This window comes from Drosophila melanogaster, chromosome 2R (genome assembly GCF_000001215.4).
Source record: "Drosophila melanogaster chromosome 2R".
NCBI lineage: Eukaryota > Metazoa > Arthropoda > Insecta > Diptera > Drosophilidae > Drosophila > Drosophila melanogaster.
The window spans coordinates 10,247,687-10,264,538 of NT_033778.4; the positions used below are offsets into that span (position 1 = coordinate 10,247,687).

The 16,852-nt window shown below is 40.2% G+C and overlaps 4 protein-coding genes and 1 long non-coding RNA gene across 18 annotated transcripts; 3 read left to right on the forward strand and 2 right to left on the reverse strand.

Annotated features, from left to right (window-relative positions):
* Positions 1-127: 127 nt before the first annotated feature.
* CG12914 (uncharacterized protein) lies at positions 128-1,718 on the forward strand. 3 transcript variants are annotated; one of them, NM_136722.3, is made up of 6 exons: positions 128-286; positions 364-558; positions 626-776; positions 839-985; positions 1,035-1,172; positions 1,256-1,718. In NM_136722.3, the coding sequence occupies exons 2-6, from the start codon at positions 446-448 to the stop codon at positions 1,472-1,474; spliced, it is 768 nt and encodes a 255-aa protein (NP_610566.1). In that variant the 5' UTR covers positions 128-286; positions 364-445; the 3' UTR covers positions 1,475-1,718. The 3 variants fall into 3 exon arrangements, with proteins under 3 accessions (NP_610566.1, NP_001286275.1, NP_001286276.1); NM_001299346.1 differs by having other exon boundaries at positions 1,050-1,172; NM_001299347.1 differs by having other exon boundaries at positions 389-558; positions 1,233-1,718.
* On the forward strand, positions 1,534-7,809 carry Csgalnact (Chondroitin sulfate N-acetylgalactosaminyltransferase). 2 transcript variants are annotated; one of them, NM_001299348.1, is made up of 5 exons: positions 1,534-1,753; positions 5,272-6,339; positions 6,454-6,590; positions 6,651-6,953; positions 7,015-7,809. In NM_001299348.1, the coding sequence occupies exons 2-5, from the start codon at positions 5,301-5,303 to the stop codon at positions 7,156-7,158; spliced, it is 1,623 nt and encodes a 540-aa protein (NP_001286277.1). In that variant the 5' UTR covers positions 1,534-1,753; positions 5,272-5,300; the 3' UTR covers positions 7,159-7,809. The 2 variants fall into 2 exon arrangements, with proteins under 2 accessions (NP_001286277.1, NP_610567.1); NM_136723.3 differs by having other exon boundaries at positions 7,015-7,288.
* On the reverse strand, positions 1,749-4,731 carry Syb (Synaptobrevin). 5 transcript variants are annotated; one of them, NM_001144162.2, is made up of 5 exons: positions 4,596-4,731; positions 4,242-4,298; positions 3,193-3,458; positions 2,683-2,900; positions 1,749-2,141 (listed from the first exon to the last, which is right to left on the reverse strand). In NM_001144162.2, exons 2-4 carry the CDS (start codon positions 4,286-4,288, stop codon positions 2,884-2,886), a joined length of 330 nt encoding a protein of 109 aa, NP_001137634.1. In that variant the 5' UTR covers positions 4,289-4,298; positions 4,596-4,731; the 3' UTR covers positions 1,749-2,141; positions 2,683-2,883. The 5 variants fall into 5 exon arrangements, with proteins under 5 accessions (NP_001137634.1, NP_724906.1, NP_523680.1 ...); NM_165756.3 differs by having other exon boundaries at positions 3,193-3,527; NM_078956.4 differs by lacking the exon at positions 2,683-2,900.
* Positions 7,810-8,999: 1,190 nt separating the features above from the next.
* Positions 9,000-13,590, forward strand: CG12911 (uncharacterized protein). Of its 6 annotated transcripts, none has more exons than NM_001144163.2 (5): positions 9,000-9,188; positions 11,285-11,765; positions 11,830-11,941; positions 12,327-12,743; positions 13,151-13,590. In NM_001144163.2, exons 1-5 carry the CDS (start codon positions 9,171-9,173, stop codon positions 13,206-13,208), a joined length of 1,086 nt encoding a protein of 361 aa, NP_001137635.1. In that variant the 5' UTR covers positions 9,000-9,170; the 3' UTR covers positions 13,209-13,590. The 6 variants fall into 6 exon arrangements, with proteins under 6 accessions (NP_001137635.1, NP_001286280.1, NP_610568.1 ...); NM_001299351.1 differs by having other exon boundaries at positions 13,177-13,590; NM_136724.2 differs by having other exon boundaries at positions 11,830-11,899.
* Positions 13,591-13,628: 38 nt separating this feature from the next.
* Positions 13,629-16,141, reverse strand: lncRNA:CR30009 (long non-coding RNA:CR30009). Of its 2 annotated transcripts, none has more exons than NR_001708.2 (2): positions 15,995-16,141; positions 13,629-15,931 (listed from the first exon to the last, which is right to left on the reverse strand). It is a non-coding gene; the product is annotated as a long non-coding RNA:CR30009 (long non-coding RNA). The 2 variants fall into 2 exon arrangements; NR_037738.2 differs by having other exon boundaries at positions 14,913-15,931.
* Positions 16,142-16,852: the final 711 nt, after the last annotated feature.

Here is a 16,852-nt window from a genome sequence, read left to right on the forward strand (position 1 = left end):
TTTTAAAAGCAAGCACGCAATTCTATGGTCACCTATATGCTCACCTTTTTCAATGATTATAGTGACTTGATTTCAAAAACTAGTTCAAAAAATGTATGTTTTATCATAGATATCTAGGGTTTTGTAGGAATACTTTCAATGAATATAAAATCATTCATTGCAAAATGTAAAATGGGAGTTAGGCAGTTACACAACATACAGAATTCGCAAAATTTTTGTATGGCCGTACTTTGCTGGTCATTTACGTGCCGCAAATGAGTTTTCACACCTCAAAACCAACCGGAAGGTAACGATTAACGGACCAATCCAACCTACCGCGATCCCGCTGGCGGACAGAACAGTTGGCATTTATTTTTCTGATAGTTTGATGTTTTTCTCATAAATTTAGATGTGAATCGAAACAAGCCACTCCAAATACAGTTTCAGAACTAGAGCGTCTGTACATATGTTGCGCGAAAACCCCCCACCGCGCCAAAAGAGTTGGGTGGGACCCACGTACAGAGTAACCATAATTATGCTCGTCATCGGACAGATTCAGGTCTCGGTGGCGATGGAGATGTGAGTAGTGATCCATGCTCTTGCCCTGCGGCTTTTGACAGACCTTTCAATTGCTCCTCTTTTTCAGCACTCCCCTGAAGGAATTTCTCGCAGATCGCTACTACCTCAGTCTCGTGCAATTTGTCGTCAGCTTCCTATCCATCCAGCTCTACGGATTTTTCTACCACATAATCGTTAAAAAGCCTATGTGGGTGCGGTTATTGGCGGGCCTCTGGACGGTAAGTACATGAATGATCTCAACTGATGGTGTCCATTTCGAATGACCTCTTTTGATCTGCAGTACGAGGTGAACACCATGTCGATCATGAAGCCCGCCAAACGTGCCCCTTATATAAGCCTCATCCTGTCAATCTTCCTAACATTCCTTATGATGATCATCAGTGTGATATACGGAAATAGTGCCATCAAACACAAGAAAGGCCTTTTCGTAAGTGAAGAACTTGTTGACCCGCCGACACTTACCTCCTTTACCACAGACTACCCGGCATAAGGTTATCCTGTGGAGCGAGCGCATATTTGTCCTCACCTGCTTTGGCATCATCGTGTGTGCCGAGATGAAGCGTGTTATCATAGAGTTTCCAACCCTGCTAGTATACACCATTCTCTCGAGCGTGGTAAGCCTCAGGGAAACGAAACGATACACCTACTTTCCCATTTTTAAAATAACGACACAGTATTCCTCCAATTTTGCCCACAGTTTGTCATAGTCTTTGGCGCTTCCATGCGAAAGCCGAACTTCTACCGCCAGGAGTCGACCGGGGACTACATACTGATCGGCCAGCTGTACTACCTCAACTTTTTTGCCCTATATATGGGCTATGTGTGGACGACAGCCTCGTTTATAGAATTGATGGGATGGCGCGCGGACATTCATGATATATTCGTGTACCTGTTCTATCGGAAGAACATCGAATGAGTGGAACGCATGCGTGGACTATCGGAACAGCTGGGACAGAATGTTTATGCGAGACGATTCAGTTCCTGCGGCAATTGGTCAGTGCCTCGATGTCGATGGGGCAAGTTTGTCTGGGTGCCCGCGACTGCTGTCGTCTTGTTTCGATTCGGTTTGCCGGAAAATCGATAACTGTTTCCATGGCACGCGCATCTTAAGCAAAAACGCTGAATGTAAATAAATGGCTCTGTCCGCGAAACGTTTCCATAAAACTTCGGTGGACTTGATGGGTCCGGTTAAAGTGTAGGTGGCATGATGTATTTTCAATTGGATGATATACACGTATATATAATTGTATATAATGCAATACACATTAATGGGACCTCTGGTCTCGGCTACGACACGTAAAAATGTTAAGTTTAACATTAAGATTTAATAATTACATTCTGGTTAAATATATGCTAGACGCAATTTTAGTAAGTTATCCTTTTGATTTTCTTCATCTCCCCTTCTCTCATTGCGCGAAAAGACCAGAAAGGTTTCCGTCCCAGTTGTGTTTGTTTGGTCCTTTTCCATTTCGTATCCATGTGTTTACCTCACTCCCTAGGAGGCCTTTAGTGCGGCGGTGCTTGGGTGATGGCCTTGTTTCCTCCACCACTGCCGCTGTCACTACTAGACGGCCAAACGGACACTAAAAAGGGAAATACGCAGATATTAGAGCTATGTTTATATCAATTCAACGAGATATGAAAAGGATTTCATATCCTATCTCGCATTTAAATGAAATCGCGGTCTTTTTAAGTAAAAGTTCTAACCACCCAGCACATTGTACTGAGCGTTTTGTTGACGAAAGATTTCTTCAGTTATTTATTAATTAACAACTTTTAAAGTCAGATTTTATCTTCCCGCTTACTATCTTACATACCTTTCGATGTCAGCACGGATTTCGTATTGTCATTCTTATTTAATACTTTTTACGCGAGTTTAATTTGAATAAAATCGAAATGACTTTTTAAAATGAAATTTCTCCATAGAACAGAGCCCTAGCCCCAACATTGCACTGTAGATATAACCATTTTTAACTTCTTAATAGCTTTGCTGAAGCTATATACATATGTATGAACTTTATAGTCTACACACGTATGACATGGAGGTTCTAATCTTCGCACACTACAGACTAAACAAATATAACGATAATTAACACTTAGGACAGGCACAAGAACAACAATTACCTTTAGAGCTTTAGAGTTGCTTAGCTTAAGACTTTTATAAAATATAATAAACAATTTAAGGAGTATATAGTAGGAGCCAGTACACGTACACAAACGTGTTAAACGATTAATCTGAACCTTAACTTTGCTGATTGGGAAACGGAATTACATGATTTTTGTTGGCTTTGCTTTTGTTTTTCTGTGAGTGTGTGTTTAATTGTATCAATTGAAAAGCGACACTGCAAGTAAACAGAAATTCACAAGGGGTTGTCATCAGTACGAGTAGGAGTATCTGTTATTGGATTAGTTAGCTGCAAGCCACATGGACAAGTTGTTAGGACCGAAACCACAGGTTGAGCAAGATTAGGGCGTTTGCAGGGCGTCGACTTGCGTTATAGATATAACAATACCAAACCAAACCAGCCACCTAGCTACACTACTGATCTTTAGCCTGATCGAGAAAAACCGCAACCAGAAAGAAGCACCAGCAAGAGGCAAAAAGCCGAAGCGGTATAAAATCGGTTAGCTTACCCAGAACGATGATGAGCAGCACAACGGCTATCACGCCCAGAATGATCATCATCTTCATGTTGGCCCACCATTGCTTGCGCTTCAGCTTGCCGGCCTGCTGCTCGAACTGGGATGCTCCCTGCTCCAGCTGATCCGCACGCTCGCCCAGTTCCGATAGCTTCTGGTCCCGCTCCAGGACCTTCTCCACGTTCACACGCATAATCCCGACCACCTCGTCCACCTTGGCTTGGGTCTGCTGCAGCTTCTTCTGGGCTGCATTGTTGTTCCTGATTTGATGGTCACCGAATTGATTGTAGTTGTCATTCGCGTTCGGCGGTGGCGGAAGTATGGGAAAACTGTACAATATTATGTGTGTTTGTGGGGGTTGCTTACACTTATTAAGAGCAGCAGATGGATCATCAAGCTGCAACGCACAAAAGCACGAGTCTTGGTATATCATGCCATCGTTATCTATGCCAATTCACCTTTCACGTTTTAATAATGGGACTTGTGTCCTATAAATACTTTCTTTCTTCTTAAATTCGGATAGACTAATAAAACTTCACAATCTCAAGTGCTGTTGAAATTCCATTGACAAAAAAAAATATAAAATGAGTAATATTCATTTGTTTTTCATAGATGTTAAATGAAACATACTTAAGTATGTTCAGTTACCATTTGCGATAAAGTGATTAATAAGCAAATTCTGTTTCTGATTATAAGCTACTTGCAAATGTTTTACAATTTAGAATCGAATATAATTAATACTTTTTTGTTATTCGAGTTAATTTGCCATTTCACATTAATATTCCATCTAAGATAGCAACTGACTTTACAATATCTCAACTTAACTGAATGCTTTTAATGACCCTAATTGATTTCAAACTACAACTGAAGCTACCGCTTGGGCAGCAGCATGACGTTTACGGTATTCCAATGTCCGAAAGTGAAGTCCGAAGACTTTACTTCCGGTTCGCTGTGGCCCATATGACTCAGGTGACGTCACTGTATGGGATTTTCCTTGCTTTTGTGCGCTGAGCCTGTTGATTCGATGGATTTCCACCACTTACTCGTTGTTGTTGGATCCCGAGGGGGAGGGGGCTTCGTTGTTCTCCATTGTGAATTTGCTGCGGAAAGAAAGCGAAGCAGAGAAAGGCCTTTATTGGATGTCTGGTTCTTTAAATGGGGAGAATGCATGTTCCATCACACACACACACCCGAAATTGTTTAGATTACAGGGCCGAAAAGAAAAGAAAACAAAACGCAGCACACGCCTTATCTATTCGGCCTATGAATCACTCGATTTATAGGAATGCCATCACCTTTGCTCGAAAAAAGAACTTGTTGCATGCCGCACTGCCAACAAACGCTGTTTACATGGGTGGAACGCCACCCCCAACCACCCACCACCCCCGAGCACTCACCTTGACAATGTGCCTGTAGAATACTGCTGTGTATTTCGGGTTTTCCACGGAAAACTGCGGCTGCTTTTTAAATAGCACTATTTTTTTTTATAGAAATATCAGCTTGTGATCAGTGTGACCGTTGAACTATTAGAGCTGGAACCAAGCCCGATACCTTATCGATACTATCGATGTTTCCTGAAAACCCCTTGCAAATATAAAAAGATAATACTTATCTAGCTTATAAAAAACATGAATTGGTATATTTAGTATGTGTATCGGCGCACAAATTATTGTTAACAAGCACTTGCATTCCATTTTTCTTTAGTTCCTTGCAGATGATGTTTGATTTCAAATCAATGTCTTATATTATTGTATCTTATTTTATTACTTAAATTACCAGTGCCGCAAGCCAAAATGAAATTTTTGTTTGCTCTTAACTGATTTATCTTTAATACTTTTACAAAAGATCAGCGAAAATTATTAATAACGCACTGTTGCCTAAATAGCAGAGACAAAAACCAATAAACTGTTCTACCGAGCCATGTACATGTATAATATGTAATAAAAATGTAGAATTCCACAGCAATGTATAAAATTTGTGATAATTCGTTACTAGTTTTTTTTACAGTCTCAAATGTGTGTTTGCATTTTACTATTGCACTTAGATAACTAATTATTTTATTATTTTCAATAGGTTGAAAATTTTGTAAGAAACTATGGAAAATGCATAACTCCCTGGTGACCAAGTTGCTGCTGCGGCTTTTGCTGCTCTTCGCCTTGTTGACCGGCGCCTCCATTGTGGTGCTCACAAAGTGCGGATTCGATGAACTGACGACGAGGGAAACTCAAGCCAATAATCCGAGTGAATCCAGCGGATTCAGTTACACCTTAAGCGAACGAGAGGCGGAAATTGAGCGGCTGAAACAGGAAGTCCTGGCTCTCCGCACTCAAATCCTCTTTCTACAGAATAATCGCAGCACTGCCAAGCCATCAAATGGCAGTCTTCAATTGCAAGAAACCACCGCGGGGCCACCAACTGCACCACTGGGTCACCATTACGACTGCAGCAGCTATATTCGCAAGCAGGTGGGCGCCGCAGAAATTCTGCATGGACTGCCGCTGAACAACGAGTACGAGCTGATACCCTACAATCACTTCACCTTCACGCGAGTATATCCCATCGACTTGGGCCTGGGAAAGCGCGTGGTGGAGAAGCCCATCGGTTATCGACGACGTGACCTCATCGAGGCGGTAAACAAGGCGCTGGAGAGCCTGAACAGGAATCACTCAGCGAGAATACGAGCCAAGGGAGCTGGTTCTGCAGCGGCTTACGCCTCGGATGTGATCAAATACACCCTGGATGACTTTATCGAGGGCATATACCGCAACGAACCCACCACAGGCACCCAGTACGAGCTGTACTTCCAGAGTGTCAAGCACCAGGCGAGTCCAGTGCGGAGAGCCCTGGTCATGCGACCATTTGCTCCTCTGCAAACGGTGCAGCTATCGGAGCTATCTTCCAGTGTGGATAATAGTGGTGCCCCTCCAAGTCATAGTCCGCCCATAATCCACGTGATACTACCGCTGGCTGGACGTCTGCACAGCTTTCGCGGCTTCCTGCAGATGTTCGCCAAGCTAGAGGATCGTCGCCTGGAGCTTATTGTGGTGTACTTTGGAACCAGTGGATTGGAGCAAGCTAGGAGCCTGGCTGGACGATCCCAAAGGACTCAGTTTTTGGCACTCAATGAGACTTTCAGTAGGGGTAAGCACGGGTTTCGTTTATTAATATTACATTTGTTTCGTTCATAATACATATGCAAGTTTATAATGCATTACAAATAATATTGGTAGTTAATAATAGCCATTTTGCTTATAGCCAAAGCTTTAAGACTGGGAGCGGAGCACATTCAACCCGCTGAGGAGGACGTGCTGCTCTTCATGTGCGACGTGGACATTATGTTCACGACCAAGTTCCTGGAGCGTTGTCGCTGGAATGCAGCGCCTGGAAAGAAGGTAAATATATCTGCTATTATTTAAATTACTAATACATTAACATCTATTTTCAACGCTTAGGTCTACTACCCCGTCGTATTTAGCCTGTACAATCCGCATGTGGTGTACTCACTGCAGGGCAAGCCCTTGCCCAGCGAAGAGGAGCAACTGGTGATATCGAGGGACACCGGTTTCTGGCGGGACTTTGGCTACGGAATGACGTGCCAGTACCGCTCGAACTTCCTAAAGGTGCGCGGTTTCGACGAGGAGGAGATTGTCGGTTGGGGCGGCGAGGATGTGATGCTATACCGAAAGTATGTTCGATCAAAAATCAAGATAATCAGGGCCACCGACCCGGGAATCTTTCACCGCTGGCACACCAAGGTACTGTTGTATGCAACGAATTTCAGCCCATTTGCACTACCGAGTTCTCTCTTTTACACAGATCTGTTCCAGTTCCCTGACAGCCGATCAGTATCGGGCCTGCATTCGATCGAGGGCCTTGAATGAGGCCTCGCACGCCCAACTGGGATTCCTGGCTTTCCGGGATGATATAGCCGCGGCTAATGCGGCAAAGATGACATCGTGATACTCGACTATTCCCCATGTATCCCCAATCGCTTGGCTTCTCTACTTAAGTGTGTGTGAATGGAGAGCAGTGATATAGTTGAAATGTCTAGGGTTTTCTAACAATTATAGCTTTTATTCCATTTCGTTTTATTATAAAATTGAATTGTGATTTCATTTCTATCGCTAGCAGTATCAGTATTCTCAATGATATCTATTGTTTTAGATAGAATATACAATATTGTGATATCTATTTTATGCTTCAGTTATGTCAGTTATTAAAATCAGTTTTAATGGAAAGGAGCACTGCCACTCAATCACACATGCAAACTCACGTACTTACTGTAGGCTATAAAGTATGTACAACTTGAGACAATAACTCGTATTTAGCAGAATCGTTGAATTAGCTTAATTGTTGATCTTATTGCGCCCTCAAGGGAGCCACAACCACACAGAGATGAAGATGATGTCAAATCGCACTGTACACATACACATCACAAATTGTTCTTCCATGAAGCGAACTAGATGCAATCTCCAAAGCCCAAGAAAATACATATACATATATATATTTACGAGTACCATATCGAATCTGTATCTCAAACTGAGCCTAGCAAATCTGCCAGACTGTTGCGCGCTTTGTAAAAACTAAATTAAATCGTTTAATTAAACTTGTCGCCTGGTTTTTGTTTCTTTTTCGCCGCTGGGCTATGCTTTTTATGGACAATGCCAACGACCTTTGCCTGGGGTTCACTGAGCATGCAGACGAAGAAGGTGATCCGTGGCGCCACCTGCTACACCTCGGATGTGCCCCTTCCACAAAAAGTTTTTGGTAAGGTAGTTTGTCATGCTTAAGATTATTCTTTAGCAAATTCATTTGATATAACGGTCCTCCAGTTAAAATCAAAGGTTCTAAAAATAACATCTAAATACCTTTTCAATTTGACCTTATTACTTGACGTGATTTTAATAGCAGCATATATGCTTAAGTGCACGGAAAATAAATAAAGGTAATGAAGTATATTCAAAGATCTTATATAATAATTAAATAAATAATAAAGTCTTACAGATTAGTTTATTTGTAGAAGGATACTTTTGAAAATTACTTATAGCGCGACTATAAAAAATGTAGTGAATGCATAGATTAATTTAGCTTTCTTTTTAAATATTCATATATATATATATATATATTTATATTCTTTATATATTCATATAAATTTTTTAGTATGACCTTTGCCGCTCATCTTATTTTTCTTCAAGGGTATTATAAGTATCTTGTAAGATTTCTTAATTTGGGACGTCTTCAGGTGGAAAGTCTTTTCATGGTCACGGTCGCGGATTATGTAAGCGCTGAAAAGTGTTTTGTTCCAGTTGCCGGTGGAAATGCTAATCTCGTGCCGACACACAATGTCAGATCTCAGTGATTCAGTCGGAATAATCCGCGATAATTTCACAGGAGTGTTCTCGGGGCATTACGCAACAGACGCATAATTAGCTCGCTTCTCGATGAGGCAATCAAGGCGTTTCTTGGGCACATCCTCCATGTCATTCTCCGAAAGCCAAACTGACCATGAAACGAGAGCACAGCACGCCCCAAGGTGTTGGAGCTGGCGAAGTGACAAATCGACGTCCCGTCCCATGCCAAAAAAAAAAAACAAAAAACCCAAAAAATTAAAACACTGGCTGCCAACACCCTAGCCACGAATGCCAGCGAACCACAGCCGTCAGCAGCACAACCACCGAAAGCCAAGCCATCTCTAATAGCCACGATGATCCGGGGCTGGGATCGCGGTTCAGTGCTCTCGGCTTGGGCAGAACCACAGCTCGGGTTGGAGTTCAGATAAATACGGATCCATCGCTTCCGACCACATCATTCGCGGTCCGTCGCCAGTTCGAGAAGCTTTGGCTCGTTGTGATACAGGTGATACAGTGTGAAAGGATACGTTCGGCTTCACCACCACCAATTGGAGAGGCACAACGTGTGCCAGGTGCTAAAATTGTGATCGATTCGGTGGAGCCATTTGAAGAGGGAACACCATGAGTGCTATGTTGTTGGTGAGTTTGAACTGAATGGAATTATTCTTCAGAGGATTGGATTGCAGCATAAAATACTAAAGACAATTATCAGAAACTAACTAAAGTTGGGGATACCGTTTGGGATATTTTTAGTTTAAGACGCAATCGAGATGCGTGAAAAATATCGTCACATCTGCAGGATGTTTCCCTAGCTAACTCACTTCAGAAGTATCCTTTATAAATGAAAAGTTTATAGTTAGGAAGCTCATCAGCATAAAATTAGTTTTCACATTAGTAGTTTTATCATTATTTGATTTTTTCTATTGAAATGGATTTTTAGATTATACCGACAACTTTAATTGTCTTATTCAACAAACTTTTAAAATCAATATATATCTAATTCCAAAAACATAATTTAACATAACACAAAAAACCCTATAAGGGAAATTCCTTATTTCTTTAAATTACACATTTATTTTGTGTAATTACTTAGATAAAAAGAAAATTTATAGACACTGAATTGAAGATATAACGTAACGTAATTTGTGTTGTATCACACAATCTCATATACACTTATTCTTTTTATAATTTCTGGGAGCGAGCTACTTTTAATTTCAATATACCCCCATATCTCTTTTAAAACCTATTTACAAATGGAACATAAATCAGATTCTGACAATTATTGTTTTCCTCTCAAAGGAGTTTTCTTATAACAGAAGTTTTTAAAAGGCAATATGTGTTCAAAACATGTTCATCCCCCTGCCAACTCAACTCCATTGACTCCGTGGGACTCAAAACATATTATGACCCCGAAAAACTCTTATGCAAGTTTCGTAGAACCCATTATGCAACCACCGAAATATTACGATTACGTTATGTTAATTTGGGCAGACAAAAAAAAATAAACCAAATCTAGTGGAGTCTCGAAAAAGCCCATTCATAGGTTTTCGATGGCAACGACCGGCGGAAAGCGAAACAATTTGCCACATTCATATACTCACCTTTCGGTACTCGCTCGAAATATAATTATTCTAATGAAGTTGGCCAGAGTCAGTGACAAGTCACGGCGATCCATTCCCCACATGCCAAAGCCAACACCATCGGCCTGGCCGGAAGTTGTTCCTGATGCTTGGCTAACAAAGCGTGGCGGTCAGCTAGCAAAATATTTTCCATGATTAACTCGGCCCGCGCTGGCCATTCTCGATTTTTTTTTTCGGCATCAGCCAGTGGAGTTATGATTCCGATTCCAATTCCAATTCAGAGTCCAAATCTGATTCATGCAGCCATGAGCCGGGCTCAGAAATGATGTCAATGCTATGTGGCCAACCCCGTGTACTTGGTGCCGAGACGAGCCACATACTCGTACTTCTGGCCTGGCCCAAAATCCATTGCATAATCGGTGGGGGAGCTGATCATATTTCACGCCGACTGGCCACACGGTGTTGTCGTCCGTTTTAGCGGTGTTCATCTGTGGGCGGAGGGCGCCTGGCTCTGGGCCCTCCTCAATTACGCTCGGAGGCTGCCGTGGAGCAAACTCGCATTTGGCCCAGTTGGCAGCTGAACCGTGAGATATGCATTGGCTGGCTGATTCCCCGGCTTAACCGATTGCGATAGGCCGGGCACTCAGCGGCAATTAAAGCCAATCAGCTAATGGCGATCGCGCTCTCTTTTGACTTTCCATACGGCAAATTAACTACCAGGCACAGAACATATCTACTTAATTGAGTGCTTTGAAAGGATCTTATCTGTGGCTTTAGAACCACATCATTAAAATCATTCGAATTGGGGCTGCACAAATCAACTCACTTTATTTCGCTGAGAGCATTTTCACTTATGATTATTGTTGCATTGGATTATGCTGTTGATTTCTAATGTGGTTAACTAAGGAACAAGAACAATAAGAGCTTAATATTCATCGCTGAATGCAATTAAATATAAGGAGCTGTGCATGAGAAGTATTCTTTTAATTGATACGAATCATTTTTATAATAATGTATATATTTATTTAAAACAGAACAAAACTGCTACACCTAAATTACGACGACCTATATTACTACTTATAGAAAATAAAAGCAATATAAAGAATTATATAATTTTGAAACCTAATATAAACTTTGTTATTTTGTCCGTCTTAGATATCCTGCCTGACGCTGCTCGTCTGTGTCCAGGCAGCGGTGACAGGGCCGGAAGCTCGATCCAGTGTGGACGCCAAGGATCAGCAGCTGGCTACAGCGAGTGTTGGAATCCTCGACTCCGTGCTTCGAGGAAAGAGCCGCCAGTCGCGGTGCGTGAGATGCTACGAGGATCGGGATCGTGATAGGTACTACAGCGGATACTCCAGTCGAACGGGCGACGATATGCGAGGTAGTGCCTGGTACTACTCCGGCTACGATGATCGCAGCAGGGATCGGGACTACGATCGCTACTACGATCGCTCCCGTTATTACGAAGATCGCTATACTCCGAGAACATACGACCGCTATGAGGGTCGTGGCTATGATGATTATAGAAGGGGATCTGCGTATGGAGGATCATACGATCGGGAACGCGGATATGGATACGACAACCGGGATCGGTACTACAGTGGTGATCGCTACAGCGAGGGGTTATCCAGAGGTATGTTCAAGATTTCTTTTCTGAATGTTACAAATCGAAAAATCTCGCAAACTATCCTTTTTAGATCGCTACTACGATCGCTCGAGGACAAGCGGGTATGATCGTTATGATCCGTACGATCGCTACTACTCCAGGTATGATTTTCGCAACTATCGCCCTTGGGATGAGACCTACAGGTATCGTCGCACTCTCTTTTGTTTATACATCCATGTTGTCAGCTATCTGTGTACCTATACGCTTCCTATCTCTGAGCTCTTTTTGTTTTTACTCTCTACTTTCATACAACAACTCAACAACACGCAAACAACAATAACTACACCAACATCATGTACAACTACAACATGAACATGAATACACCACACAACTACAACAACAACACTGTGGACACTGCGGATATTCCACGGCTGGCAATTCCAATCGTAAAAACAAATCTCAAAATGCACTCCAACAACTGCAAATGCACTCACTAACTCGCGCTCGAAAATCCCGTATCCGCCCCGTTGACTCCCAACCGACAACCGCTTCCGTTTCCGCTTGCCCAACAACTTCGAACGGATCCAGGGGCCAGTCCGGTTTTGATAACTCCGGACGAGGCTATTACTTTGCCACCGACGAGGATGAAAGCGACAGGAATCGAGGATATGGCTACTCCTACACTCGTCCCTCCTCCTCAATGAGCTCGCCCTGCGGACGCATTTCCGGAAATTGTCCCTATGCCGGTGGCTCCAAGGTCACCTCACCCGCCATTGGCAGCGACAGTTCGCGAGTGGGAGGCCATACCAATGTCCTGGGATCGGATGGAGGTCCTGGCAGTTGGAGTTATCTGGGTGATCAGGAGAAGGTCGGTGGAAGCAGCAGTGGCAGCGGCGGTGGTAGCAGCAGCAGCAGCAGCGGCAGTAGCAGCAGCAGCAGCTCAAGCGGCAGCGGCGGCAGTCGGGAGAGGGAGCGGGAACGGGACAGGGAGCGGGATGCACAGAGGTAAGTTGCAGTGGGTGCTGCCCCTGCAACAGCATCATCAATGCACTCAGACAAATAAAGTGGCCTTGCGGATAGGAAATTCAATTGAACTGAACAATCAATTATCCTGAGAAACAGTATGGTTTTATATAAATATCATAAATTCATATATATATAAATTCATTTCACTTAAACTCTTTCATTATGAATTAATACTGTTTAACTTCAATCAAACCGCAGACTTAATATTTTGTTAGCACTTAAAAAATTGCTTAAATATTTAAACAACTTCTGTCACTTTTCTCAAAATAATTGCTAATAAGTAGAAGAATTTTTGTACCCGTAAGGTTATTTATTTGTTACTGAGTGCACCCACAGTTGTTTCCCGCACGTAATCGGATTCGGAATCGGTCACGGCATTAAGATAGGCTTGCCCTCTTGTCACCCCTTGTAGCTCTTCCTATGGTGGCCGACCACGTCCTCTAGGCGTTAGCTATCTGCTTGAACGGGACGCGGATACTCCGTCGGATGGCCCAGGAAACACGGCGAGTGCCGCCGGAAATGGTGGAAGTAATGGTGGTGGTGCTACGGGCCAGAGCATGCCCATCCCAGCTGCCCAGACAGCCGTCGAGGGAACTTCCGGCGCAACCGAGCAGTAACTGGACAAGAACGCAGAACCATATACAGGTCCAAATCCAGGGACAGACGCAGTGCAGCGGCTGGGAGAGACGCTCGCCCGCCCGGTGGGCGTGGCTGATCTTTGTGTAACCTACCGACCGTATTTATGTTTAATCGTAAGCTAAGTCTCCAAAGAAACTATTTATGTGTGGCACAGCTTTGCTCAAATAAACAATTTTCAAAGATCCTCAAACATATATATTTTTTGCAAGGAAAAATAAAGCCATTAATTGGAAACATTTTATTTTATTTTTCAAGTTTTAAGAAATACATATAGAGCTACTACATTCGGTTTTCTTTTTTTGAAGTAACTTTTTTTGAGAGACCCAGAGCTTGATTTAAAAAAAAAGAAACGAATAAAATGGGCAAACGAATAACACAAACAAAAAAATTGATATTGATAAATTTAAAAAATCTGATTAAAGACTTTTATTAATAAGGAAACCAAAGGAAAATATGATTTTGATAGATAAATCAGAAATTAATAAATTGATGTCTCAAAATAAATAAAAATAAAATCACTTGAAATATAAGCCAAACGTTTGAAAATTCATTTATCAAAAGTATAAAACCAAAAGAAAAAGCTTAAGCTTAAAAAAAGAAAAATATTAATTTACATAAATAAAATAACATAATATAAAATACAAAAAGGATTCAAAAATCAATATATGTTTTTAAATAATAAACAAAATCAGAACAAAAAATTTGTATTACTAAATAAATACCTACCTAAAATAAAGTAATAGTAATAAAAAATAATAATAAAACAAAAATAACATTTTATTAAAAAACAACTAAAAATATAGAAAGCTTAAAGATAAAAATACCTAATTATCACAAAAAATAAACTTTTTAGAAGAAATAAATAAACATTACAAAACTTATAGGAAACTATTGATAAATACTGAAAAATATTTAAATATATTCTATAAATATATATTATTAAAATAATAAAAATCAAAAATTTGAGATAAAAAGAAGTGAAAAAAACTCACAATAATAATTTAATATTTAAAGAATTTAAAGAATAAATAAATATGAAAGAATTTAAATAACAAAAGAATTGAAAACTAAAAATATAATACAAAAAGTCAAATCATAAATGAAGTCAACAAACTGAAATAGTAAACAGTATTAAATAATAAACCAAGAAAAATATAAAACAAATAAAAAACAACCATTTTTAAAAACAATCAAAATATAAATGATTAAATTTCAAAGAATTTAAAAAAGAATAATAATATGGAATTGGAACAACATATACAAAAAAAGATAGGCATAATAAACGAACGAATATTGAAAATATAAACAAATAAATTAAAATCAAAAATAATTTACAAAAATGTAATTTCTTGATTAAAAAAAAATAACTTAAAAGAATAAATAAAACAAAAAATTGAAGATAAAATAAAAAAATTCAAAAAAAGTACAACAGAAATAATTTAGTGAATATTTAAAAAATACTTGAACACAAATTATAATAATAAAATATATAAATAATAAAAGAAAACACTTACCAAATCCGAAATCATGAATCTAAAAAATCAAAACACGGTATATTTAAATACCAACTGAACGGAAAACAAATAAAACCGAAATAAAAAGTGTTTTAAATTAAATGAAAATTTAAAACTCAAGGGTCCTCGCGTATACATAAATAATCATTTAGCAACAAAAACACGCCTTGCTATTGGCAATATACATTGAGTAAGCTTTCCTAAATATTCTCCTTTTGATTAATTAAATTAAATGGAAACCTTATTCAAGGATATTGTTAGACCAACAAATTTATAGCTTTTAAATTTGTTTAACAAAAAACATGAACACAACAGAAAATAAACAAATTAGGAAACTAAAAAGGCACAAATAAATTTACAACTAAGCTTCGTTCTTAAGACTGGAAGATATTTTTTTGTTGATAGTTGCGTTGATCATCATCATCATCATTTATATTATCAAGTAAATTGATTATTTTGAAGTAGTATTTGAAGTTTCCCTGGGAACTCTATCATCGTGAAAGTTTGTATGCATTTGGATATCTTATTGTGATCAAGAAAATTTCCAGATTTTATGAGGCGATAAATGTAGTAATTTAACCAAAATTGCAGAAGTGGACTGTGTATCATTCAAATGATTAATTTTTTTTTTAGTTTTTTGGGGTTTGATTGAATCTTTTAATTCTTTTATATGAGCGCGTGACTTTTCCTTGTTGGTATTCAGTCACTTAAGTCTTCTTGTTATGTTTATTTATTTATACGGCAATCATTTAGTATTTTGTAACTGCGTTTCTTAATTTACTTGAACACCAGTTGCATTTTAGTTCCTGTTGTACTTTTGTTTATATGGACGAAGCATGTTTATTTTGGAATTGAGTTTCTTGATTATTGATCTAACTCGAATACCAGTTGCATTTTAGTTTCTGGTTTCTTTTTATATTCGAATGAAGAATATTGAAGCATTTAAATATTTCTGACGATTGTTTTGTACTATTGCTCAGTGCATTTAAAGTTGTACTTAGTATAGTTGTATTTCTGCGAAAGGGAAACAAGCTATTTTATTTCCTCGATCGATTTTAGCACAAGTTGTGTACTTACAGATTTCCATGGGTGTGACTTGAACTCGTAGCAGTTTTAATTACTTTTAATTGAACTTTAAGCAACGGCCAATGCCGCCAACGGTGGCGGCTCAGCGATCTTGGGACCGAGATCGTAACTCAATGACACTTTTCACTGGACTGTGCCGCAATGTCGATCGGATCGGTCTTTTATACTGTGCCAAGTGGAAAACCCACCACCGTAGCACCACCATCGAATACTTTCGCATGACGCAGGCGTGCCGGCAGAGGGGGAATTTAACACTTTGGGTGGGGGTTCGATTCTGGATACTGGGAAGCTAGAACCGGGTGCGTGCCGCTGGGCCATAACAATAATAAAACGAGGGTTAGGCCCAAGGAACTGAATGAATCGAATTGAAAATGCTTATTTCATTATTATGCTGGTATGTCCCCGCGATCGCCTTGCTTCTTGGGTCCGGGATTCCGATTCTCGGTGGAGGGTTACCGGGTTAAGTCACCCCCGTGTCGAACGACATCGCTGGTGGGAACCGAGCTGATCTAGAGCTACCAGTTGAGTGCATAGTAATTAGTCAAGATTTCGCTGGTTCGCTTTCTCACGCTCCTGGGGGTTTCTTTCGGTCTATTGGTCCTTTGGCGAAAATCTCCCCGAGAAAGGTGTTCGTTCACCCAATTGTTTTCTCAAGAAACAGATAACAAAGCACTTGGATTTGGATTTGGATTTGAACAGGGAGTATCCGCATTGGGGTAGTTTTTCGGCTGCTCCTGTGTCAGTTTGGCGGCTACTGGTAGCTCAGTTATGCTGGTTGCGTTTAATTTCATTTAGGACTTTTGTGGAATCATCAATTGGTGGCATGACATGATTCGACTACTGACAGCA

Excerpts from the sequence above, each read along its gene's own strand:
- CG12914 (NM_136722.3), top strand. The coding sequence starts at position 446 with ATGTTGCGCGAAAACCCCCCACCGCGCCAAAAGAGTTGGGTGGGACCC. Across the intron at positions 559-625 it reads GTCTCGGTGGCGATGGAGAT|CACTCCCCTGAAGGAATTTC; the intron begins GTGAGTAGTGAT and ends CCTCTTTTTCAG. Across the intron at positions 777-838 it reads TATTGGCGGGCCTCTGGACG|TACGAGGTGAACACCATGTC; the intron begins GTAAGTACATGA and ends TTTGATCTGCAG.
- Syb (NM_001144161.2), bottom strand. The coding sequence starts at position 4,288 with ATGGAGAACAACGAAGCCCCCTCCCCCTCGGGATCCAACAACAACGA. Across the intron at positions 3,528-4,241 it reads TCGGGATCCAACAACAACGA|TTTTCCCATACTTCCGCCAC; the intron begins GTAAGTGGTGGA and ends AATATTGTACAG. Across the intron at positions 2,142-3,192 it reads GCTGCTCATCATCGTTCTGG|TGTCCGTTTGGCCGTCTAGT; the intron begins GTAAGCTAACCG and ends TTCCCTTTTTAG.
- Csgalnact (NM_001299348.1), top strand. The coding sequence starts at position 5,301 with ATGCATAACTCCCTGGTGACCAAGTTGCTGCTGCGGCTTTTGCTGCTC. Across the intron at positions 6,340-6,453 it reads CAATGAGACTTTCAGTAGGG|CCAAAGCTTTAAGACTGGGA; the intron begins GTAAGCACGGGT and ends TTTTGCTTATAG. Across the intron at positions 6,591-6,650 it reads ATGCAGCGCCTGGAAAGAAG|GTCTACTACCCCGTCGTATT; the intron begins GTAAATATATCT and ends TTCAACGCTTAG.
- CG12911 (NM_001299351.1), top strand. Across the intron at positions 11,766-11,829 it reads CAGCGAGGGGTTATCCAGAG|ATCGCTACTACGATCGCTCG; the intron begins GTATGTTCAAGA and ends TATCCTTTTTAG. Across the intron at positions 12,744-13,176 it reads AGGGAGCGGGATGCACAGAG|CTCTTCCTATGGTGGCCGAC; the intron begins GTAAGTTGCAGT and ends CACCCCTTGTAG.